General features: G+C 38.2%; 1 protein-coding gene and 1 long non-coding RNA gene across 10 annotated transcripts in view; one reads left to right on the forward strand and one right to left on the reverse strand.

Moving 5' to 3' along the window:
• LOC149131579 (uncharacterized) overlaps positions 1-2,350 on the reverse strand; it is a 41,332-nt gene extending 38,982 nt beyond the window's left edge. The window contains exons 1-2 of one of the 2 annotated variants that reach the window (XR_016237710.1): positions 2,244-2,350; positions 1,725-1,818 (exon numbers count right to left, since the gene is read on the reverse strand). This is a non-coding gene — a long non-coding RNA (uncharacterized LOC149131579). Of the gene's footprint in view, positions 1-1,724; positions 1,863-2,243 lie in introns of those variants that run through there. The other variant, XR_016237709.1, reaches the window with a different exon arrangement.
• Positions 1-24,088, forward strand: part of LOC106878803 (H(+)/Cl(-) exchange transporter 3) — a 111,404-nt gene that overhangs the window by 47,368 nt on the left and 39,948 nt on the right. For 5 of the 8 annotated variants that reach the window (XM_014928143.3, XM_014928142.3, XM_014928141.3 and 2 more), the window contains one exon: positions 19,118-19,336. In XM_014928143.3, coding sequence (XP_014783629.1) covers positions 19,118-19,336 — 219 coding nt within the window. Of the gene's footprint in view, positions 1-4,068; positions 4,405-13,233; positions 13,759-19,117; positions 19,337-24,088 lie in introns of those variants that run through there. The other 3 variants (XM_014928145.3, XM_014928144.3, XM_089338703.1) reach the window with 3 other exon arrangements.

Below are 24,088 nucleotides of genomic sequence, written 5' to 3' on the forward strand. Positions count from 1 at the left end.
CCCTGTCAAAAGCGTTGAGACAATTATTGTAATATGCAAAATAAATAGTAAATTTGCATCGGAGACACTTGAACGAGTGGTTATTGATTGTTTCTTATTAATAACTGTTGATAGGTAAGGAGCTGGGTAGACACACCACCTGTCTCACCCCCCCCCCCTCTCTCTCCTCCTCTCATATTAGCTTCTTTATCTCAATATGTTGTTGTTAACTACTTATATCGATTTTGTAATGATGCTCATTTCTGTCCTTCACAAGACTGAAATTTTTTACAGTAAAATCTTCTCAGACTTGGCAGTGGGAGGGATGGATCATTGGCTGGAGGCCATTGTTGTTATTTAACCCTAGGTAAGCCCTGATCAAGAGCAGACCTATGCTCAGTGCTGTTCCAAACTGTGATCATTGTGTCAGTCCCTACTTTATCCAAAAGTAAATTTGGTTGCTATTCCTAGCAGATTAGGTGACTCTATAGAGGTACTCTTGTTTGTTTTGTTGCAGTGATTGTTGTTTTGTTGGTTAGGATCAGTTGAGCCCTAACTAGCTGATGTATGATGAAAGGATTTCCACTTGTGACCATCATGTCTTATTTTACTGGTGTAGGACTAGATTATCAGTTAAGCTCTTGTGTATGTATATATATATATATATATATATATATAGTCAGTGAAATAAGCACCAGTTGAACTCTGGGGAGGATTTAATCAACTACCCAACCCCGTCCACCAGAATTTCAGGCCTGGTGCTTATAGTAGAAAGGATTTATAAGAATAATAACAATAATGATAATAGTTAAATGGCTTGAGTGGAAAGGCCTGTCCTGAGCATGCACCTGTTGATTGAAGACCGACGAGGAGAAAGTACTTTCTCTTATTTTACTGTTTTTACCTGCATTTTTATGTCATCTTACACTGTGTCATCCTTCTCTGTTCTCAATGTTTTTGCCAAAACTTGATGGTTAATAAAGGAAACATTGATGATAAATAATTGTTTCAAATTTTGTCTGATACACTAACAACTCTGCCAGCTCACTGCCTTAATAAGAATGGTTTCAAGTTTTGGCACAAAGCCAGCAATTTTGGGAGAAGGAATGAGTCAATTGCATCAGCCCCAGTACACACCTGGTACTTTTCCTATTGACCTTGAAAGCGTGAAAGGCAAAGTTGACCTTGGTGGAAATTGAACTCAGAACATAAAGACAAACAAAATGCCACTAAGCATGTCTGCCTACCAGCATGCTTATGGTTCTGCCAGCTCACTTCCTTAACTGCTTTAATGATAAGAAGAAGAAGAAGAAGAATTTCAGCCCCAGAACCACCAATTTTGAGGGGAGGATGCTAGTTGAACTCATTGATTCCACTACCGCCCCCAACTACTTGGCTCATATTTTCTTTTATTGGCCCCACCACCTCCACCAATTTCCCCAGAGGGATGCAAAGCAAAGTTGACCTGAGTGGGATATGAATCCAGAATGTATTTAGCTGATGATGATGATGGTTTACAAAGAGGATGTCTAGCATGCCATAGGCAAAGTGATATTTCACTGTGTGTGTGTGTGTGTGTGTGTGTGTGTGTGTGTGTGTGTGGCACCTGACAGATTTATGGGCAAAATGTTTAATGATTGTCATGGGATGAAGGGTGGAGAATAATTAGCACCAAAAAAAAAAAAAATCTGAAAATAAAAATTAATGAATACAAGAATAAGAGAAAAGGGCAAATATTTACTTACTGTGGGGGAAATCATTCCAATTTCTTTCTCTCTCTCTTTCTGTTTGTCTGTCTATCATTCTATCTTTCACTTCTTCTGTGACTTCTTTGTTATTCTTTGGCAGAAAAAATTTAGTGGAAGTTTTAAAAAATGGTAAAGTCTTTAGTATCGATCGTTCAATTAGTTGTTTACCACAAATTGTAGTTTTCCTTGTTACTTGTTCCTTCAAACATTTCCATAGAAATTCTTCAAATTTATTCAGTTCATATATAGGAGGGTGGGGGCAGGGGAGCAGTAAATTTTTTTTTTTTTTTAATTGTACAACCATCATCATCATTGTTTTTGTCCACCCCCTCCACTCCCCAGCTAAGTGTGTGTGTGTGTCCCTCTCACAGAGTCTGAGATCAGGTTTCGTGGACCATCATACTTATTCTGTTCTCTTAGAATATGAATTTCATTCTGATTTTGGGTCTAACTCTGAACGTCTGCTTCTTTTTTCTATTTTCTTTAAGAAAAAAAAAAAATCAAATTTCAACTTACCATTCTTCTGTACAGTTTCCTGTATTCTTTTACCACACACACACACACATTCTTACACTTTCTCTCTCAAACATATTTTCACACCCTTCTTTTCTCACATACACACACTCTCAAATACTCAAAAATGCATATTCTTAAATATATAGCTCTGTGTGTGTATAAATATGAACATATAAGAGAGCTGTCACTCACTCATAGATTCATATTACTCTCAATCCGTTCCCATACACACATGCGTGTGCTTGTACGCATTCAAGCCTACATGTCTGGCTGCGGACTTTTACAAACAGGTCTACATTTCTTTTAATGTAGAAATATATATCTATCAGTGGGGGTGGGAACAACTGGATTCTTTATTCAAAGATCAGTCAGTGGCAGAAGCAGTTCTTTCTTTTTCTCCATCATCTGTCTGTCTGTTAAAACACGCACACACACACACACACACACACACACACACACACACACACACACACACACACACAGAGTTGCTGGTGCTTGTGGATTCTGAATGCCGAGCAACTTCTTCGTCCTTCTGCTCCTCCGAACCACACCCAGTCAGTCAAAGTAAAGCTCTCCAACCCACCACCACTACCACCACCACCACTACTACTACTACTAGAAATGTCTTGGAGCTGGCAGTCAAGCAAGCAAGCAGGAAGAAGCAGGTTTATTCAACTGATGCACACACACACACAGGAGGCCCCTATCGTTACATGATTACACAAATTCTCTTCAGGGAAATATACTTAACCCAAACAGTAACCCCCCTCTCTTTCTCTCTCTCTCTCCTCTCGCTGTGTGTATATATATTTATATATATATATATATATATATATATCCTCTCTCTCAATCACCTATCATACCATTTCATGTCAATTCCCCTTCATTTCCCCTACCCCCATAATATCCCTCTCCCACACTCTCACATCTTCTCCATGTCACACTGAGCCCTCATTTCTCTATTTTTTTTCAAAACTTCACACTCAAGTCTTTCACTGGAACTTCTTTTTCTTCTTCTTCTTCTTCTTCTTCTTTTCCCTCCATTTTCTTATCACACTGGACAAAACTGTTGTTTATAATTAATTGAAATTGGTTAAATTTTGTAATTTTCTCAACCCTAATCACTCCCACCCACCCTGCATTGTTTCTTTCTTTTTCTTCATCTTTCTCCTCTTCATTTTTGTTCTATATTTTCTTCTTTCTCTTCCTTTCTTCTTTAATGTTTTTTTCTTTTTGCTGTCATAAAATATTTGCTTAACATTTCTCGCGAATGGCCTCTTCCACCCATTTTTTTTTCCCCACAACTTATCAACTTCGAAGAATTGTTGACGAAACCATTTCTAATTCTTTAATGCCTTCTTTCAGACTGATAACCCCACAACACATAATCCTTGCAAACATATTTGCTGTTTGCCTTGACACTATTTTTCTTTTTTTTTTTTTAATCCTAGTATTGGTTTGGAACTGGTAGATCTGAATTTTGGGACCAACTCTGGGGACAAATTCGGGGCTCTGGCTGTAAATTATACCTTTATTCATTCCTTCATCTTGTTCAGATTTCTTGGATGTATATTCTGTGTAAATGACAGCAAAAAATATCTTGTCTCCAAACCCTTCTCCCTCACCTCAAGGGATAAACCTTCAATTTGAATGGCGAAAGGTGCAACATCAATCATTAGTCTTTACTCATGCTTGACTGTGATTGCCCTCCCTGCAACCAGTTACATTACAGGATTTTTTGTGTTAAGTATTCAGTTTCTTGAATGACACTTCACTGAGGTCATACATACATTTATGGGGAAAGAGAGAGAGAGAGAGAACAAAGGGTTTTCTTTCTCTGTACACCCCACCACCACCACCACCATGCACCCTACTGGTATGTCTGCTTTCCAAATCCACCTGAGATTCTGGATTTAATGAGACTCGCTGCTCGTTCTGGATGGTGAGGCAGCATAATAAACCCTGCACATCTTCTTCGCTTCACAGCCACTGCATTCTTACCCTTCTTTCATAACATCCCTGTAATTTTGTTCCTCGGATCTCGTTGGGGAGTAAAAAAAAAGACAGAAACAGAAAACCTTTAAAAAAAAAAAAGCTTAAAAAATGACGCTTATTGATATGTACCATACTTTGGTGGAGAAATATGAAGATTTGGATTCAGGTAAGATTCGTGATAATTTTGTTTTTTAGTTTGCAAAATAATTTTTTAGTGAATATGATTTAGTGGTGATACTAAATCAGTGCCAATCCAATCAGTCCCTCATCCAAAAGACTTATGATCATAAGCATTCCACCCATTATTAACCTGCCTTTTCTTCAAATATAATTCTTTTGTTTTTAAGATGGTAAAATGTCACTGGAAAGAAATTTGGCTGCTATTTCTAGCTGTTGGAGTAACTACATAGGCAATCCCTCATTTGTTTGTGTTCCTGGATTTGTTTAGCTACAGATCAGCTATGACCAAAGGTATTCCACCGAGGCCCATCCTGTCTGGTTCTACACTCAGGACTGCTTTGTGCAAATTTTCCTTCCAGTTTGAAGATGCAAGGATGTGATAAGTTGGAAATTTTACTGCCATTTCTAGCAGTTTTCACCGACTGCTTTTGTAGTTTCCTGGGTTTTGATATTTTAATGGTTGTTGTTGTTTAGCCCCAGGTGGACCCTGATTGAAAAGACTTGTCATGAAAGGCAATCCAACCATTAGCATCCCATCTTTTTGGACAAGTGACCCTCACATTATACTCTGTGGATCTTTCCTTTCTTTTCAAAGGGTACACTGTAATTTGAGCAAGAGTCCACTACTGCTTCCCAAACATCTACTGCCCACATAGTATCCCCGCCTCATGCTTCCAATAGTTTAGTGATGTTACAGATTAGAAAAAGTACCAGTTATATACAATGTCAGCTCCCCCCCCCCCCCCGACACCCCTATGCAAGTGGTTTAGGCAGAGAAAATGGAGAGTATTTTTGCTGTGTTTTGTTTTGTTTTCTAAATTCTTTTTAGAATAAAATATATTTTGGGGTTTTGATTTCAACTCACTGGAGAGCATTTATACATTTACAGTTTATTATACATAGCATAGCATATTATACCTACAGGAGAGTATTATATAGATACATAGAGTATTGTACATACTGGAGAGTACTATACATGCATTGTGTACTCTACGTTATTATAGCCCCTGCAATCCTCACGGTGGCCGTACAGTGAGGCCTACAGCTGCGCCTGTGGCATCTCTGCTTTGTGAGTGGATGAGGCAGTTCCTCCCCGCACAGTTTCTCTTCTGAAAGTAACAGCTGTCAAATGTCACTCAAATCACACCCATACCGTCTTGAATAGAGAGCGCTTACATTTGATGATGTTCACCGAAGGGATGGTTATGGCTGGAGTGTCATTGATTATGGGTTTGCTTGATCAGAACTGGCCTCAGTTTTGCCAGCAATGTTGAGAATGTATGAAATAGAAAATTTCTCAGTTCAAATGAAGTTTTTAACTTTTCCTATCATCTCTCTTTCTCTCTTTCTCTCTTTCTCTCTCTCTCTCTCTCTCTCTCTCTCTCTCTGGGTGTATGATACTATTAAGCACTGTTACATAAAGGCTCATCTGCCCTTGTGGCTGAATTTTCACTGGTGTTTAACCCTAGGTCTAGATCAAACACATTCCAACCATGACTCCGAGCATGATTTACTCAGGACTTCTTCATCCTGTAATGTGCTGTTTGTTTGAGAGAGACTTGTCCTCTATTTCTAGTCAGCCAAGTAACCACATAGAGGTTTCATGACCTGGTAGCATAATCAGACAGACACTGATTGTGGTGGTGGTGGTGGTGTTGCTATTGATGGGAGCAACAATCATTGATCATCAAATCAATTCCATTGCTAAACCAAAATTTCCAATCAAAACGAAAAGAAAAAGAGAAAAACCAATTTACGAAATATTTACAACTTTTTCTACCAAAACCAATTCAGTTCTTTCTTTCTCCTCCCACCTTTTTCTTTCTCCTCCCACCTTTTTCTTTCTCCTCCCACCTTTTTCTTTCTCCTCCTACCTTTTCATTCTCCTCCCTCCACTCTCTCCTCTTACCTTTTTTTTTTAGCCGCCCACTTTCTCCTTCTGCTACTCACTCTCTTCTCTCACCATTCCTCTCCTGTTACACTCTCCCCTCCCTGTCAGCTCTCTTCCTATTCCTCCCTTAGCTTCCTCCTACATTCCTTCTACTCTCCTCCTCCCATGACTATCTGCATTCTGTCTCCTCCTCCCACCACTACCACTACAGCCTCTACAAACAACCCCCCTGCCGTCACCATCATTCCACCACCTTGCCCTCTCCACCAACACCCCCATTGCACTATGGTCATCACCCTAACCTACAGATTTGCAGGTCAGTCGTTTGACCTCAACCAGTTGACCATGTCCCTTGGTGGCTGACAATATGTGCATCTCTGATCACAAGCAGAAGTAGTGGGGGTGGGGGGAGCATCATAGTTAAGAGAAATGTTTTTGTTGGTTTGAATTGTTCACCTCTGGAAACATGGGTGTTTCATTCATCATTCTCAAACAAACCTTATTCAGGGACCTTTTGAGCGTGACGGGCTACTCAACCTGAAGAAAATTCTAACTGGGCCCCACCTGCAAGGTCATCCGCTGTTTATATTGAAATAAGATTATTTTGACCCTGAAAGAACCAAAGGCAAAATTGACCTCCAAGAAATTTGAACTTAGAACTTAAGGACAGAAAAAATGCTGCTAAGCATTTTGTCCAGGATGCTGAAGATTCTGCCTGCTCACCACCACCACCACAATAATAATAATAATAATAATAATGATTTCAATATTTGGCACAAGGCCAGCAATTCTAGGGGGAGTGGGTAAGTTGGTTGCATTGAAAGGGTGAATAATATCAATAAATTTTATTAATCCCACATCATCTGGTTTATCAGTACCACTGCAATTACTGGTACTAGGCAATAAAGACCTGAAAGATTGACATATCACTTAATGGAAATTTCAAAACTTTCACAATCGTCATTAAGTTTTTTTGTGGGTTGGGGTGTAATAATTTTCTTCAAAGCTGTGACATATGCTTTACTTCCCTCCCCCTCTCCTTCCCTATCTTCCTCCCTCTCTTAATCAATCCCTCCCTCACTCACACAAACACCTACTACACATACACACATACAAATGTAAAGCAAAGAAGGAAATGATTTTCTGTCAGTTTTGGATGATGGACTTTCAGTTGTTTGATCACCTGACTTCTCTCCTCTTTTGTATTTACATGGAAGTGGGCTGAGTGTTCCTTAGACACATGTGAGTCTGATGTCATACAGTTTGTGACAAGGTTAGACCATTGAATTTCTGGTATTTTAGAGGCACAAGCCCACCCGACAGCTTGCCACTTCTTTTAATTCTACCCAGTTTCACTCAGCAGGGTCTGGGGTAGACACAGACCCGAAGTACCAACCTACAACCATATAACTCATGCCCGAACCCTGCTGAGAGAAAAACCCACCAACACATTAGAAATTACCCTTTCTTCCCTTTTATAGGGGGTTTTGAATAATGTAGCCTCAGATCTGCAGTATTCAGTAAAGGGACAAGGGGTTCACTGAGGTAACGTCTTCATTCAGCTCAATCAGGGACTAAACAGCATCATCCCTGTACAATTAGCTGTGTTACATAGAGAGTGCTTAACTGGATTGGTCAGTCTGCTGTCTTAGAATTTCGGTGACTCCTTGCAATATATTCTCAGTGTGTGTGTGTGGGTGGGTGGGGTGGGGGTTCGTCTGTACACGAGTTTGTAGTTGCTATTGTTTAGCCCCAAGTCGGCTCTGATCCATGAGAACCTACAACCACATGCATTCCATCCATGGCCATTTAATCACTTTTTTTCCTTGGCACAATGGACACACAACCCTCTTAGCCAATGTGTCCTTCTTTTTCAAAATGAATGGGATTGGATGTGAGTGAGATTTGACTGCTATTCCTAGCACATAGATTGACTGTATGTATGCTCTCTCTCTCTCTCCTCTCTCATTGGCTTGTTTCATGCAGGGGGAGTGTGTCACTGCAGCAGGTGATTCACATATGCATTAGTTTGTGTGTGAAGGTGACCCGTGTGTCTGTGTCTGCATGCATGTGTGTGTGTGTGTGTGTGTGTTTGTATCTTGTTTTTGATTGGATCAGACATAGAAGTATGTGTGTGTGTGTGTGTGAATAGGGGAACAAATTTCACACCAGTCATTCATAAATAATGCCTTGACCATTAAAAATTTGGTTTTAACCCCAAGATGGTGTGCATGACATGGCCTAATATGTTTGTTATAACTATATGTGTGCGTGTCTATGCATATATATATCTATATATATTTATATATTTGTATATACACATACATATACATACATACATACATTCATATGTATGTATATTGCACCATATTATCATGTGTTGTGTGATGTATAATTAACCTAAATTGATAAAGTTGGTTTTGTTTTGTTGCTAAGGACATAAACTTTACTCACTGACAACAACAACAACACTTCTAATCCCCCCCCCCAGCAGTGCTACTATTTACAACCCTAGGAACCAACAGTGTGTGGTTGAGGAGTAGGAAGGCTCTTTGTGGTCTTTTTCTTGTGCTCAAAATCGCAGTCAAATGTCTTTCTATGCACTACCAAGATTTTCCTGAGGATTGGAAAAGGGAAGAGGACAGACACCCAGCCAGACAGACAGACAGACAAACTGTTACGTTTAATAAAGCTCAGATAGTTTTAGACTTTATTAATTTTGGTTGTCATCAGGGTGAGTGACGTATTATGATGGCTGTGTGGTTAAAAAGCCATAATGATACTTCTTAACCAGTGTGTGGCACCTTGGGCAAGTGTCTTCTACTATAGCCCTGGGCCAACCAATCCCATGTGAGTAAATTTGGCAAATGAAAGCTCAAAGAAACCTGTTTGTGTAAATATGTTGTGGACTGGCAAAATGATTCATCTCTAATCCTGTTCAGGTTAGAGATGTTAAGTCACAAAAATGTCACCACATCGATACTCATCACTCCTAGATGGGATTAGAGATGAGTTATCTCACCTGTCCATAACTTTCAGGTGTTTTAACACCTGCCACTTGAAAAAGTATTCTCCACTGTGCCAAATTGCAGCCTACTGGCAAATATATGGAGCATGTACATTAAGTTTATGTAGTTGATAATGTTATGTGTGTGTGTGTGTGCACACGTGTGTATATCGTATTTGTTTGCACCTCCAGCATTTGACAGCCAGTGTTGGTTTGTTAACATTCCTTACAATTCAGCAGTTTAGCAAAAGTGATCAATAGAATCAGTACCAGACTTTAAAAAAAAAAAAATATTGGGGTTGATTTGTTTGGCTAAACTCTTCAACGGGTGGTAATACCCCAAGGTGGTACCCCATGGTGGTACCCCAACATGGTCACAGTTCAGTGACTGAAACAAGTAAGAGATGAAAGATGAACCTTGTTTTTCAAACTCATGTTGCCCCCTAGTGGACATTTATTACAAGGCAGATAATCATTTCTTCATAATTGGTGAGATTAAGATTTGAAATTCAGGAAAAAGCTGCAAAGAATGGAAGACAGATTTTTCTTCCAAAGTTCTTAAAATTTCTTGTCTTTGATTATTTTCTCATGAATGGCAACACAACCCAGCATTTTGCTATGCAGATTCTGTAGCTGGTCAAACATCCATGTAAAGGCTCTCTCGTTGGTTTATTTAACCATTCATTTGGCAAAATGGGTAGAAGGTAATCCCTTTAGTGTATGTCCTTCATTGACTTAGGTGAATGACAAAGTGTTACCTGGTTTTCTGTCTACCCAGGTGCTTTAAACCACACCTGTTTCTGACTAAGAGTAATTTTTAGTTGACCTCTGCCACATTCTCTGATAACTTCAATTGTGCATCAAATGAGTTAAGCTATCTTTCTTATCAACTGCTGCTTTTACCTTTGTGTTTTGTGTGTTTTGTGAATATCTTGATGGTCATGTCATAGCATAATGATTTATACATAAATAATTACAAATTTCATTGTTTACCCTTCACTCTAGATAGATTATGACTCACTATCTCCGCCTGTTTGTCTGTCTCACACATAACAACAGATGTGTATGAGCACACATTCCCAGGCATGTTGTGTGCATGTGACACTCACTCGTACACACCTGTTCAAATTGACGTGTATACAAGTTGGCTCGATCAGAATTTGAGTGTGCGGAGGCCTTTGCAGCAGCTGCAACAACAGTGGTGATTGGAGCATTAGGACTAATTAAAAATGGCCTTGATAAGCAGCTCAACAAACTCCCTTGCAGTGTTAACGTGGGAGAACTTCAGAAAATAGTGTTGCTAGGTTCCACATACATTTTACGCCATGTACTCTCCATGAGATGAGGACCTGCTGTAACCCTAGGGTCAAGGGATGACCTTCTTTCAGCAGAAGACAACAGACCATATTTTATTTAAATAATAATAATAATCCTTTCTATTATAAGCCTGAAATTTTGGGGGTGGGGGATAGTCAATTACATCAACCCCAATGTCCAAGTGGTATTTATTTTATCAACCCTGAATGGTTGAAAGGTAAAACTGAATTTCAATTCAGAACTTAAAGATGGATGAAATGGCTTTGTCCAGCTAATGAGTCTGTCAGATGGCTGCCTTCAACTAAATATTAATAATAGTTAATATACTGATTCACCTATTATGAAGTAGGTCTCTAGTTTGGCAGAGTGTGTAGTTTAGATGTATTTGAAAACAAAGACAAAAAAGGGAAAACAAATAACAGCTTGAGGGATATAAAAGTGGGGTGGGTGGGACTGATGATGAAACTGTGGGGGATGTCTTAGTTTGTCCTAGATATTTCTTTCTATGATTATACACCATCATCATCCTCATCATTTGGCTGTTGGCATTTTAAAAGGACATTGAATGAATTACGTGACTGTAATGAATGTGTGTGTGTGCACACACACACACGCACACACATATCTATTTAGCTATTTATTGAAATATATGCATTTAAATATTACAAAGCATTGTTGTTAGTGAAATAATGTAACCACATTCCTTCTGTGCTTTGGTGTACAGAAATTATGTATGCTTGTGTGTGTGTGATTAATTTCATTCAATCCCCACCATCCCCATTCCTTCCAAAAGGACCGAGAAACTTACATTGAATATATTTTCGCAGCTGTTTGTATATCTAAACATGGACATAAATAAGACAGGCCTAGAAATAGGACAGATTGATTGTTAGGGGACATTAATTTAACTTGCATTATCAGTGAAGAGTTTATCATAAATTAGGGGTTATGTTCATGAGAATAAGAACTAAACAGACCCAAAGGTGCAAAGGGAAGATAAGGAAGCAAAAAGATCCATTGGCTCGGCACAGGTTCAAAGGAGGAAATGAGAGAAGCCTAGAAGACAACCTGCTGCAAGCCACTGACCTGATCTGCAGATGGAGCAAGATTCCAGCCAGGTGAAAAGATGCCATGCTCATAGAATGATGTTGTAGGCAGAACCATAAAAGCTAAGAGTCAGTTGTTGGAAGAAAGGGAATGAGGCCAGGCAGAACGTTTGCCAATGCTCTTTGACACAAGGGCAGCCTGGGAATCACTGCTGGGGGCATGAGGATGAGGGGAAGCATGTTAGTATGAACCAGCAGGGGTCACTGTTGGTTAATAAATGTTTTTGGTGGCACCCAAAAAGTTCATAGCTCATCTTTTTCCAGAGAGTATGGAGGTTGGTCTGCACTTCCATGCAGGTGTCAGCCCTTAGGTATAATCCCATGTAAATCCAGGCAGTATTTTGAATGATGTGGTCATGTTGAAGGAACAGAATTAAGTCAAGGAAGGAATAGAATTCATATATATATATATATATATATATATATTTTATATATATATATATATATATATAAAATCATCGTTTAACATCCTATATATATATATATATATAATCATTTAATGTCATATATATATAAAAACATATATTACATAATTCCTGTTCCCTTGTCATTCATTTAATTTCACACGCTCACATAAAATGATCCAAAAAAAGACAGAGTTAAGCACATTTTTAATGACCAGTTACAATTGTTTCTGCACCACTCTGTCTTTAACATCATTCACGCAAAAGTTCAACGAGAGAAGTTACGTAATATTTACAGTTTTAAACAGTAGAGTGACACTTCATCAGACTTGCATCAAAAGGTGTACTCTTACACTGTGCGTCTGGTAAGTATTTCGCTGTTAGGAGGAGACAAGAAATAAAGATAAAAATAAAGTTGTAAAATGATGGACACACGATAGACAATAGCAATACCCATACACATATACATGTATTTATACATATATATATATATATATATATATATATATATATATATATATATATATATATATATACACGCACATTTTTACATATATATGTAACTATTTATATGTATAGATATCTGCATACATATATAACTATAGATAATATATATACACACACACACACGTAAATATATACACACATATGTATATCACATACGCACATATAGTCATCCGTCTATCTACCTATCTATATGTACGTACACACACACACACACACACACGAATGTGAGTCGGTATGGATGCGAGACTGAATCTAAGAATGCTTTGTGTGCCTCGAAACATCATCGGAGCCGAGAGTGGTGATGCTGAATACATCTCCACCCTCATCCTCTTCCCCAACTTAAAGCAGTGTCGGAGGTGTTGGCGATGCTGGTGAACGATGGATGATGACAGGATTAACCGCCAACTCGTGATTTCATGTGGAGGGTGGCGGTGATGTGACTGCTAGTTATTTAAAGTGTTGGATGAAAGCTGCCATCATCTTTCACCTCCCCTTCTCCTCACTCACACTGCACCTCTCTCTCTCTCGCCTCCTCTTCCTTCTCCTTCTTCTGTTTCTCCCTCCCTCTCTCCCTCTCTCTCTCTCTCTCTCATTCGCTTATATTGTTCGCAACCTTAATTCATTCACTGCGTGCTCTTGTTTTTGTCTCTTGTGGCTTTTCTTTCTTTTTTTATTTCGTTGTTGCTCTATTTTTGTTCGTCTTCCATTCTGGATATTTACACATATACCAGATCTTATCGTTTCAACGAATTCAATTTTAGCCAGTCAGCCAGCTTCAAACGTCGCTGCCTGTCTGTCTCTATGTAACACCTTGTTTGTCATGAGTCCACATGGCTACGTCCATCTTATAAATGCATAAATATGTATATACACATAAACAATGTAAATCTATGAATGTATAAAGCGTGTGTGTGCGTGAGAATGTGTGTTAGCTTCGACTGTGATAAGATAAATACGACCCAAGGAGTACCTTCGTTAAATTAACCAGTTTTGTCAGCTGGGATGGCTACCTTCGGTGGTGAAGGTGGTGGTGGTGGTGGTGGTGGTGACCACGAAAACGATGACCTCAGCTCAATTCAGGATATCATGTCGAATGTCAAAGGTTACGGTTAGTAAATTCTATTAAATTCTAAAGCCTACATCCCTTCTCCGCTTTTGGCTGAAGAGAAAATCGCAAGTGTGTGTGTGTGTGTAATTATGAAAGGTAAGTGTCCGAAAGTAATTGTCTTTTTGTCCCGCTTTGTAGTTTTGTATTCAAATGTCGCCGAGATCAGCCTTTCATTCTTCCTGGGTCGATGTAATAGGACTAACCTCAAAATTGAGTCAGAAACAACGATTATTGTTGTTGTTGTTATTAGATCCACGTTCCTTTGTATTATTTCTAAATCTGCTCGAATTAAAAATTACTTTCCTTTTTTTTTTTTTTTTTTTCTCTTAAAAGTATTTTCTGACTTTCTCTTTGTCCAAATTACTTTTACTTCTTATAAATTCTAGGATACATTTTAAAATATTTATACAACGACTACGAATATTAAAATAGTAAATGAATGTTTGCTCTGGTGAGAGGAGTCAGCCCCCCCCCCCATCAAAAGTGCCTCAGTAATGTATTAGTTGAGAGATCTCTCTCTCTTTCTCGTTATTTACGTCTACTCTTTCGTACTTGTATGGATCAGGTGGGATTGACACAAACTTACATATTTTGATTGGCCAGTTCCTGTCGAACCTCCTTACACATGCCAGCATGGAAAACGTACGTTAAATGAAGATTGTGCGTGCGTGAAGTTTGTGTGTGGCATTGTTGTAAACTAAGAGGCAAAAACAGAACAGAATCGGACCATGGTGACTTGTCTGACCCATGCTAGCATGTGTCGAACATAAAACCGCGCGCGCGCGCACCCCCATGAGTTCAGCGGACCCCTCTCATGATTGCCATTCTTCTAATGCCCGCAGGCAACCCGCATAATAAGCATACGTGTGAGTGCGGAGACATGAAAGACAAGCTCGTAAGTTGTCGAGTGACGTTTCCACTGACATCTAGGCCATTAAAAGCAGTTCAGAAAAGTGATTCATGTTATGTATTCTCTTATCTTACTCTCACCTGTTAGGTTTTTCACTCTTCTGCCAAAGCAGTATTTGATGTTTACATAAAATGTCTCTGAATTGTGTTTGTGTGTATATAAATTGATGTTTACATAAGTTAAGACATGGATGTGTGTGTGTGCATATATATATATATATATATATATATATATATATATATAAATAAATAAATATAAAGGAGGCCACTAGGTGGACTGCTAATGTGCTAGAAGAAGATCACATGTCATGTGTCTACTAAGACCAGATAATGTAGATAGATAGATAGATAGATAGATATAACAGCACACAGTCTCACATGTTGCTTTTCATATTTACTTGCTCACAATTTGTTTGAACATTGAATGCATGTGCTTCTATTAACATTTCCATGCAGAATGTGTGCGTGAGTGTGTAGGACATTCCTTACGTTGGCGTATTTTTAGGTACTTGTGGCTGCAAAAAATAACCTTTTTATATTTATCAATTTTAAAGCAAAAAGTGTCTCAGATTTTAACCGTGTGAAGGTTGAGTGTGTTTTCTGAATAGATTTTATTGTTACAGTCATTTCTGCCCTGAGCTTTATTGGGACATGTTTTGAGAAACTTGTTCAATTATCTGATAACTGAGAAAGCTTATACAGGATGTTTGGCATTAGGTTGTTAATGCTTGGGACGATTGAAATGGCTGTGAGTATAATTGTTTCATTAGACGTGTGATACAGGTTAGAAAAGGGACTGGGAAAGGGCCAAAGTAATGTTTAACTTAGTGAACAGTTATTTGCTAACCTAAGTCCTTGCAAAAACTTCAGTTGCACATGGATTAAAACTGTTTAGGATTAAGAGACTATCATTCTGCAACATAATTTACTCTAATATCTCTTTGCAATCTGGAACATCTTTTGCCTTAGATCCCCTTAGCATGAAACACAGGCAAACCTCAAGCTTCCAGCTTCTCTCTGCCTATGGAACATCTTTTTGTTATTTCTAGCAACAGGCCATCAGTCTTTCACTCCTTCTTCCATTTTTTCCTGGCTTTTCATTTAGTTTATATGGCTCCATCCATGCTATTATTCAACCATCATGTTACCCTTGTTTAGTTGTATCTCTGCCACAGATCAGATCTGGTCTGTAGCTTTCAGCAAATTATTCCATTGAAATCGCCCATTGTCTTCTGTCTACTCTTTTCATCTTTCTTCTTATTCATCATCCAGCAAAAGAGTGTTTGTTTTGCACCTTCCTTCTCCAAACTATCTTTTTGTCTCTCTCTCTCTGTCCATCTAACTGTTATTCTGAACTCACTAATTAGTAGGCCATATTGGGTCACTGGAGGAACTGACTTAATATTTCCAACTGTCAGTCTGTTTTGTATCCAAATGAAAAGGAAATTTATCTGGCTTGTATGTTCACCTGATTAATTGGCTGGTTGGTTCATTTGCATTTCAGGTCTCCGGAAACCTTGATCCTTCCTCTTTTTCAGATCTGTAGCCATCAAGGGGCTGCTCTAGATGTTCCCTGCTTTGATAATGACGTCACTGTCATGTTAACAAGGCAATATTCAAAAAGGCCTCATAGAACTGGCTCTTTGGCTCATTAGTCAGTCCCAATTGTTTAAAGCTTTTGCTGTATAATCCTTATAATTCCAATGAAAAGGCAAAGTGGAGGGAACCAGTATTTCTAGAATGATAGTGTAGGGTAGGTGTGATAGGCTCGATCTGGTCAATTTGAACATAAAACTGATAGAATATTTAGGTCAGCTATGACCAGTTTAAATGCTAAAGGCTTAAGCCATTTGGGGGTTGAGTCAGACGGGTATTAATCATTTATGTAACTCTTACTAATATATACACAGCCTATATAAGTATAACGTAGCTGGTCCAAAGCTGATGCATTCTGTTTGTCACTAATTCCAAGCAGGTGTTAAGAAATAAGCTCTATGAGGGGTGAGGTTGTGGGAAAAGAATTATGTGCACTGTTATTGTTTTGTCTATGTTGCTAAACTGTTCATTAAACAAAACTCCCTTATTTCTCCTTTCTCCATCTAAGCTGTAAGGGGGAGAGACAAGTTAGGTCTGCGCTCCCTGTCGTTGGCTGCTGTTTTAGTACTGGTTGCTTTTATTGGGAATTAACAGACATGTGAACTGATAGACACACACAGTGGATCTGTCTCTCTACATTGTGTGTGTGTGTGTGTGTGTGTGTATGCACAGAGAAAAAGAAAGAAAGATGCAGACAAATAATAGACATTGATCAACTGACAGAAGCCAGTGCTTTGCAATGCTTTCCTGTAGTGACCCTTTTTTGGCAAATCAATCCTCATCTTCGACACTGTCCTCTAATATATTCCAATAGGGGGCTCTTGACATTCCATACATTTCTCATACTGTTATTTGTTAGTTTTTGTTTACATTAAATGTTGTGTTGTGGCCCTTATGCCTTTTATGGCTGATTGTAGAGGGCATTAACTGATTCCATGAACTCCTTTGCTCAATTGGTGCATCAGTTTATTGTTGATGAAAGGTAAAGTTGACTTTCAGAATGTAAAGAGCCAAAATAAATTACACAGCCTTTTTTTTAATATATATGTATATAATGATTCTATATTTACATAGCATATTTCATTTGCTGAACCCTAACACATCAGTTGTCTGTAAGGTTATACAATTTTTGGGTCGGTAACATCTGGGTTATTTGTTTTTATCTTAAATATTAAAAAACAAAACCAAAAAGCTTCTGTCTAAATTTAAGAGGGAAAAAACTCGGTTCTCATTTAAATTGATTTTGCATCAAACCCATCTGTCATAAATCTTGTGTCATAAATCTTTTGTCCACTAATTTCCTGCTAGTTGAATAGTTTATTTATCCACTTAGAGTATAGTCTTCTCTATTGTATTTATGTGAAAGATTTTTTTCTGCCATTGTTTCTATTTAGCTTTTATTGCAAATCAAAGAGTAAAGGTTCAAATCCAGTCAAAGTATGCTCTATCATTGTTTCTTTTCCCTCTCACCCTCTGTACATGTTTCAACACCTTCAGAATTCATCAGAACAGTTAATGAATAATTTTATTCCTATTCAGACACCATTCTTGTTGATCTAGGGATAGCTTTGACTGAACAGATACAACCAGGTTGCAATATTGCTTTGTCTCAGTCCTCTTAATAGACCTGACATATTGTGAAAGGCAAAGTTGTTCTCCACTGTTAAAACACATCAGTGATTAGCATATTCATGTTCAGATGTGCCAGAGTGTATTATCAGTGCACACGTACCTCATTGCTTTGATTCTCACTCTTCTCTCTGTCCATCATGGTTGACTTATTTATTATATTTACATAATATATTTTATTAGCAAATGCAAGTGAGGGCTAAACTTTTTCAAAATTGCCCATATAAACCATGGTTGTACAGGAAAAGAAATAAATTTAGCGAAATTGAGGAATGAACAGATATCTATGTTCCATTCAACTCAACTGGATTGTTCTCTTGTGATGCTTCACATAAGCACATTCACAACACTTGCCTTTCATTTTGTTCTTTACATTAAACAATAAATAATCACTTCTACAGGAATACAGCACTTTCATATGTTGCCTCTTTGTCCAAAGCATTCTTTGAAATTTGTTTTCATTTTGTTGGATGCTAGCAGGATGAGATGCTTTTTGTTCTCCACCAAGAGCTAATCTTTTCAGAGGACACCACTTCAGAAGATTAGATTAGATTCATAACATGCTACAGCATTCGTCAGATGTCCTGTGTCAGCAAGGACCATTAGCTCTACAACACAAACCAATAATGATCGTGTGTGACAGTCTGGGCTCCATAAATGAGGCATAGTCTATCAAGGGCTATATTGTCTACCTTTTTTAAGATGGTGAAGTATAAGTTCAGGGAAATTTCCCAGCTGTTTCTTGAGAGTGAAAGGTAATGTGTGTTGTGAACTTTCTAGAATAAAGTTCCTGTTAATGAATTGTGTAAATGTTGTTGCTTAGCAACTCAGTCAGCCCTGATCTTCACTTGCTCTGCCTCCTTTCTTTCTATACATCTCTTTGTTTCTCTCTTCTTATGCCTCTCGCTTTCTCTCTGCATCTTTCTTTGTCTTTCTCCTTCTAGCCGAGTTGTCTTTCCTTCACCATCTCTCTTGAGTCCTCCACATTATGGAAATGTTTCTGGTTCGTTAATTTATATCACTGAGAAAAAAAAAATCATGAGGATGAAAATAAAGCTCAACCTTTCAGGATAAGGATATTTGCATCCCTAAACTGAAATATCCAACTTTAGTTATTTTGTCAAAAGAAGGAAATGGAGCACATTGTAGAAGAATTTAGTTTGCTACACAACTTGCTGGCCATCAACATTAACCTTATTAATCTTTCTCTTCCCTTTTATTCCAGGGTCCACAAATTTGATGGACACCCTTGATGACCTGCCGCCAGGAATAGGACAGTATGATGATTTCCACACCATTGACTGGTTGCGGGACATTGCACGGGATCGCATGCGCCATCGCAACATTATCAAGAGAAAAGCCGATGGATTGTGGGAGAAAATCAAGAGTGCTCACGACGCTTGGTCAGGCTGGGTTTGTGTCCTGCTGGTTGGAGTTGCTGCCGGTCAGTTTTTGCTAAAATCTTCTAAACTCTTTTCAACTTTTACAATGTTTTGGCTACCTAAGTGTGTGTGTGTGTGTGTGTGTGTGAACGTTATATATAACCCAAACAAAACTGGGTGGAAGCCTGTTGAATGGATGGACTGCAGCCTGTAATGGTAAAAGTTAGCCTTGTCATACACTCTGTCATACTGGTTTCAATTGAGGATTACATAAAAAAAGAAATATGAAACACTTCAAGAATACTCAGCCATTTAAGCAATCAGTTGGTTGGTAGATCAATTGATCTGTTCAATTGAAATGCTTAATGTTGAAAATTTATTGTAAATGTATTTGCTTTAATATTTCTTGTTGTTAGATATCTTGGAATCTTCAGTGTTGTGGATTTGAGCTATTCACTTCTTGCATTGGCTCCCATGGGGAGCAAAAAAGAAAATTTCATTGTTTTGTATAAATTTTGAATTCATGAAACAATGCCCATCTTGTGTGCTTCACGACCCCTGTCCCACCACCCATAATTCATCAGCCATTTTCCCTGACTCATGCTATCATTTGATAGAAGTTCTTTCTGTTTTTCCCAGGTGTGTCAGCTTTTATGTGGGATTCTTTCTGGCATTTTTTTTTTAATGCAAAGAAACATAATTATTACTTTTCATGTTTTTATGTTTCACATCAAAGGATATGATTCTACAGCTCTCTCTCTCTCTCTCTCTCTCTCTCTCTCTCTCTCTATATATATATATATATATATATATATATATATATATATATATATATATATATACACACACACACACACACACACACACACACACACACACACACACACACACTTGGATGGTGTGTTTGCAGACTTTATTTATTCTACATAATATTTTTTTGTATAGAAAAACTCGTGTGAGTAATAATCACTTGTGAAAGTTTGAAGTTCATCTCTGGCAGTGAAATAATTTCAACTGATTTTATTTTCTTGAAAACAAAATAAACTTCTCACCTGAAGTAGTGGAGTTGTACTGGGGCCTCTATAGATTGAAGCAGGAAAACGAGTGTTGTTAGCAGGAACTTTATGCTTAGATAGAGTATCATTGCAGTGGGCAGTCCAATGGCAAGGAGCAAGTGGTAGTGTTGTACCATTATCACAAGAAGCAAAGAAAAGAAAAAAAAAAGGGCTTTGGTCATCAGTTCTCTTGATGAAAGAAAATGTTTTTAACTCTTGTAAAAATAATTGGAATGAGATTAGCAAATGGCTGAGAACATATATTTTCAGGAAATGAAAACGAGGGTGAGTGAGTGCATAGTCAGTGCCTTCATTGGGTATGCTTTAAGTTGGTGATGTCTCTGCTGAATTGCAATCAAATATTGATGTTGGTAGGGTCCAATACAGTTTAAGTAACTGTAATGTTTAACTGCTGCCTGTATTGTTGTTGTTTAACCCCAGGTCAGCTGTCCTGATCAAGCAGACATAAGATCAAGAACATTCAGACTTTGGCTATCCAGTCTTTTCATGCAGTTCATCTCAGCCTAAGATATACAATGTCTTTTCTTTAGACACTGAGAAGATTTGACTGCTATTACTAGCATGTAAGTTTCCTCATTGGTGGTGGTTTTAGTTCTTGTTCCAAGATTGGTGGAAAAAAATCTCAAGCTATTTAATTTCTTTGTTCTGAGTTCAAATCCTGTAGGAAATTGATATTTATCTTTTGTCCCTTTTGGGATTGATGAAGTACCAGTAATACACAGCGTTTGGGAAGGGTTCAACACAGAGGATTGCTTTAATCAGTTGTAGATTTTTCTTCATGAACTTTGGCCTTGTGCTTCATCACTAGAAATTATTGTGGATAATGTTGTTGTCGTACCTGTTAGGTGCTGATGAAAATGGAGAACTAGTTGAGCGTCCTCCTTACAGTTGCTCTAATTGATGAGAAAATACCACCACCATTGTCCCCTCATGCTACTTTCAACCAACACCTCCTACCACTTTCACCTCCAACTCCCCTCCCCCGCCACGTCCCTCCTCAACAACTACAACCAACACTTCCCTCCAACCACCACCTACCACCCTGCAACTATTACAACTACCCCTTCAGAACTTCAAGTTCATAAATATATTCTCATTGTTTAGACTGGATCATGTGGCTACATTGACAGCAACAACAACAATTTTTTCCTGATGATGGTGGTGGTGGTGGTGGTGGTGGTAATTAAACTCTATAGTCCTGTCATCTGGCATTGCTTTTTTTCTTCTTTCTTTGTTTCCACCTCAACATGTGACACACACACATCTTGGAAGTGTTAACAACAATTATTGATCAAAAGATAACCTCTACATGGTTTCTTGCTCTGACAGAAATAACACCCAAATTTTCCTCAAATAATAATAACTAGTAGAACCAGTGAATATTTCACGGAATTAATAGTAAACCTGCTGTCTTATTCCTGAAATCTTCATCGAAAAAACCTGAAAGCGTATCCTCCTGTGTTGTGTCTGCATCAAAAGAGAGTCACTCACTTGTTATTCATTGAAAAGTGAAGGAAGTTGAAATACGAGGATTACTCAATGCACTTTATATATACACACTTTATATACTTTATGCACAATTTTTTAGACTTAATATACAACACTCATGAAATATATATTCACTCATTTTTCCATTTTCCCCATAAGCAGAAAAAATTACATTTTAAAATATACATAGTCACAATTTCATATCTATTTTGGGAGAAAAGTAATTTGATTTCATCACTTTGCAGCACTCATATTTATTTCATTGACCCCAAAAGGATGAGAGGCAAAGTCAACCTTTGCGGAATTTGAACTGAGAATGTAAAGGCAGACGAACTGCTACTAAGCACTTTGCCCAACATGCAAGATTGCTATGTGGATAGAGTAAGTGCAGTATAGCTTGTTGGAAAAGGGTAAAAGAGGGGACAGAAAGCAGCAATAAGAATAACAACGAAAGCCAAACACAAAAATAGATAAGACAGGAAACTGAACCATAAAAAAGAAAGGCCATAAAGAAGAAAGGTCGGTGAGGTGTGGGTGGATTTGGGGAAGGAGGGAACTTTTAAAGGTTGCAGTGTCCTGACAATTAGCAACCAATGTGGGGGGGTTAGTTTATTTCAGGCTTTGACAATTCTGTAAAAACATGTTTTAAAAAGTTATGGGTGCTGTGCTACTCTCTCATTTTATAAATGCCACATTTTCATTTTAAAGAATCAGGGAAGATCATATTGGATATTGCATAATAATAATAATAATAATAATGAAACTATTGTGTATAGTGGTGCTCAGGTGCACTACAACTCATCAATGTACAATACATAGAATTATGTACAAAAGTCAGGAAAGTGAACAGTGTGAGAGTCCTGATATACATGTATGCATGTGTATGGCGGAGTATGGGGGGGGATACCAGGTGTAGTGTTGGCAAATTTCCAGAAGCATGGAGGGTTTTAAAGGATGCAATGTCTTGGCAACTGACAACTGATGCAGGTTAGTTTGTTCCCTGCTTCAGCAACTCTGAGTGGGAAAAATGTTTCCGAAAGTCATGGGAGCTGTTCTGTTTTCTGGCTTTGTAGGCCTACCCACATGTGTTAGACACATGGAGCACAAAAAGGTGCTCAAGGTGGTTGTTGGCATGAGGATTAATAATTTTGTGGGTGTTTGCCAAATCAGTTGCCAGAAGAGTGAAAGCTGGTGCAGAAGAAAATACCCACCACGTTTGAGAAGCAGGTATGTAGCACCATCGAGGCCAGGAGAGGTATAGTTGCATGTATTCTTAAGGTGATGTCACAGTATTGCAGGTGTAAATTCCATAGTTGGTGTCAGAGGTGGTAGAGACGGTACATTTTGGTTTTCGACAGTAAAAATGCCTGCATAACATTCAGCAATGAGTTCTATGCATTCTTTGGGATCATCAGTAATCTGGCCTATGTGGGGATTGCGAAGAGGACCAACTGGAGAGTATGTCTGTGTGTGTGTGTTATTCAGTTGTAAAGTTGCATAAGTGACTGAAAGAGCCGACAGTTTCATGCAAACAAACAAAATTTTGACGAGTGCAGTGTGTGGGACTCTCAGCCCTTGAGTTACTTATGTAACTTTGCAGCCAAGTAAGTACACACACACACATACACACTTATGTAAAGCTTTGGAATTGAGTTTTGTTGAAATATTGACATGAAAGTAATGTGTATGGAGTAGTGTGTCTGGGAGAGGGGGGGAGGTCTCATAGAAAAAGGGCTTTTTTCTTGTTTATTTTTTTCTCCTCTAAAAGGAATACATGATTTGTTTGTTAATAGATTTTCTTGAATAGCGCCAGGTTGGCATTTTTTTTTTTTTCCTGAGGTCCCAGGTAAGAAAGAAATATAGAGGACAAGGTGTGTGCGTGTGTGTGAGAGAGAGAAAGAGAAAGTTAGGTGTAACTTGTAATGTAGGTTACTCTCGTTGAATGACAGTAATTATTTCAGATAATTATAGACATTTCTCATCTCTATTTAATTGCTATAGCAGACATTGGGCTTGGGCTAGTGTCCTGTCCCCACATGCTGCTGCTGCTGCTTGTCTAGAAAATCTCCGTGGTTGAGACATAATGAACTTATGTTTCATAAATGATTTATTAGGATCTCCAACTCCCTCTTTGGGTTTCTGTACATTTAATCAGCAGAACTTCTTATTTGGTTTATCATTGTGCAAGTGACTGAGTATTCCACTAACTGATGTATCTTTGTAACTCTAATCCTTAGTAACACTCTGGCT

Source organism: Octopus bimaculoides, chromosome 20 (assembly GCF_046866305.1).
Source record: "Octopus bimaculoides isolate indiv1 chromosome 20, ASM4686630v1, whole genome shotgun sequence".
In the NCBI taxonomy this organism is placed as follows: Eukaryota; Metazoa; Mollusca; class Cephalopoda; order Octopoda; family Octopodidae; genus Octopus; species Octopus bimaculoides.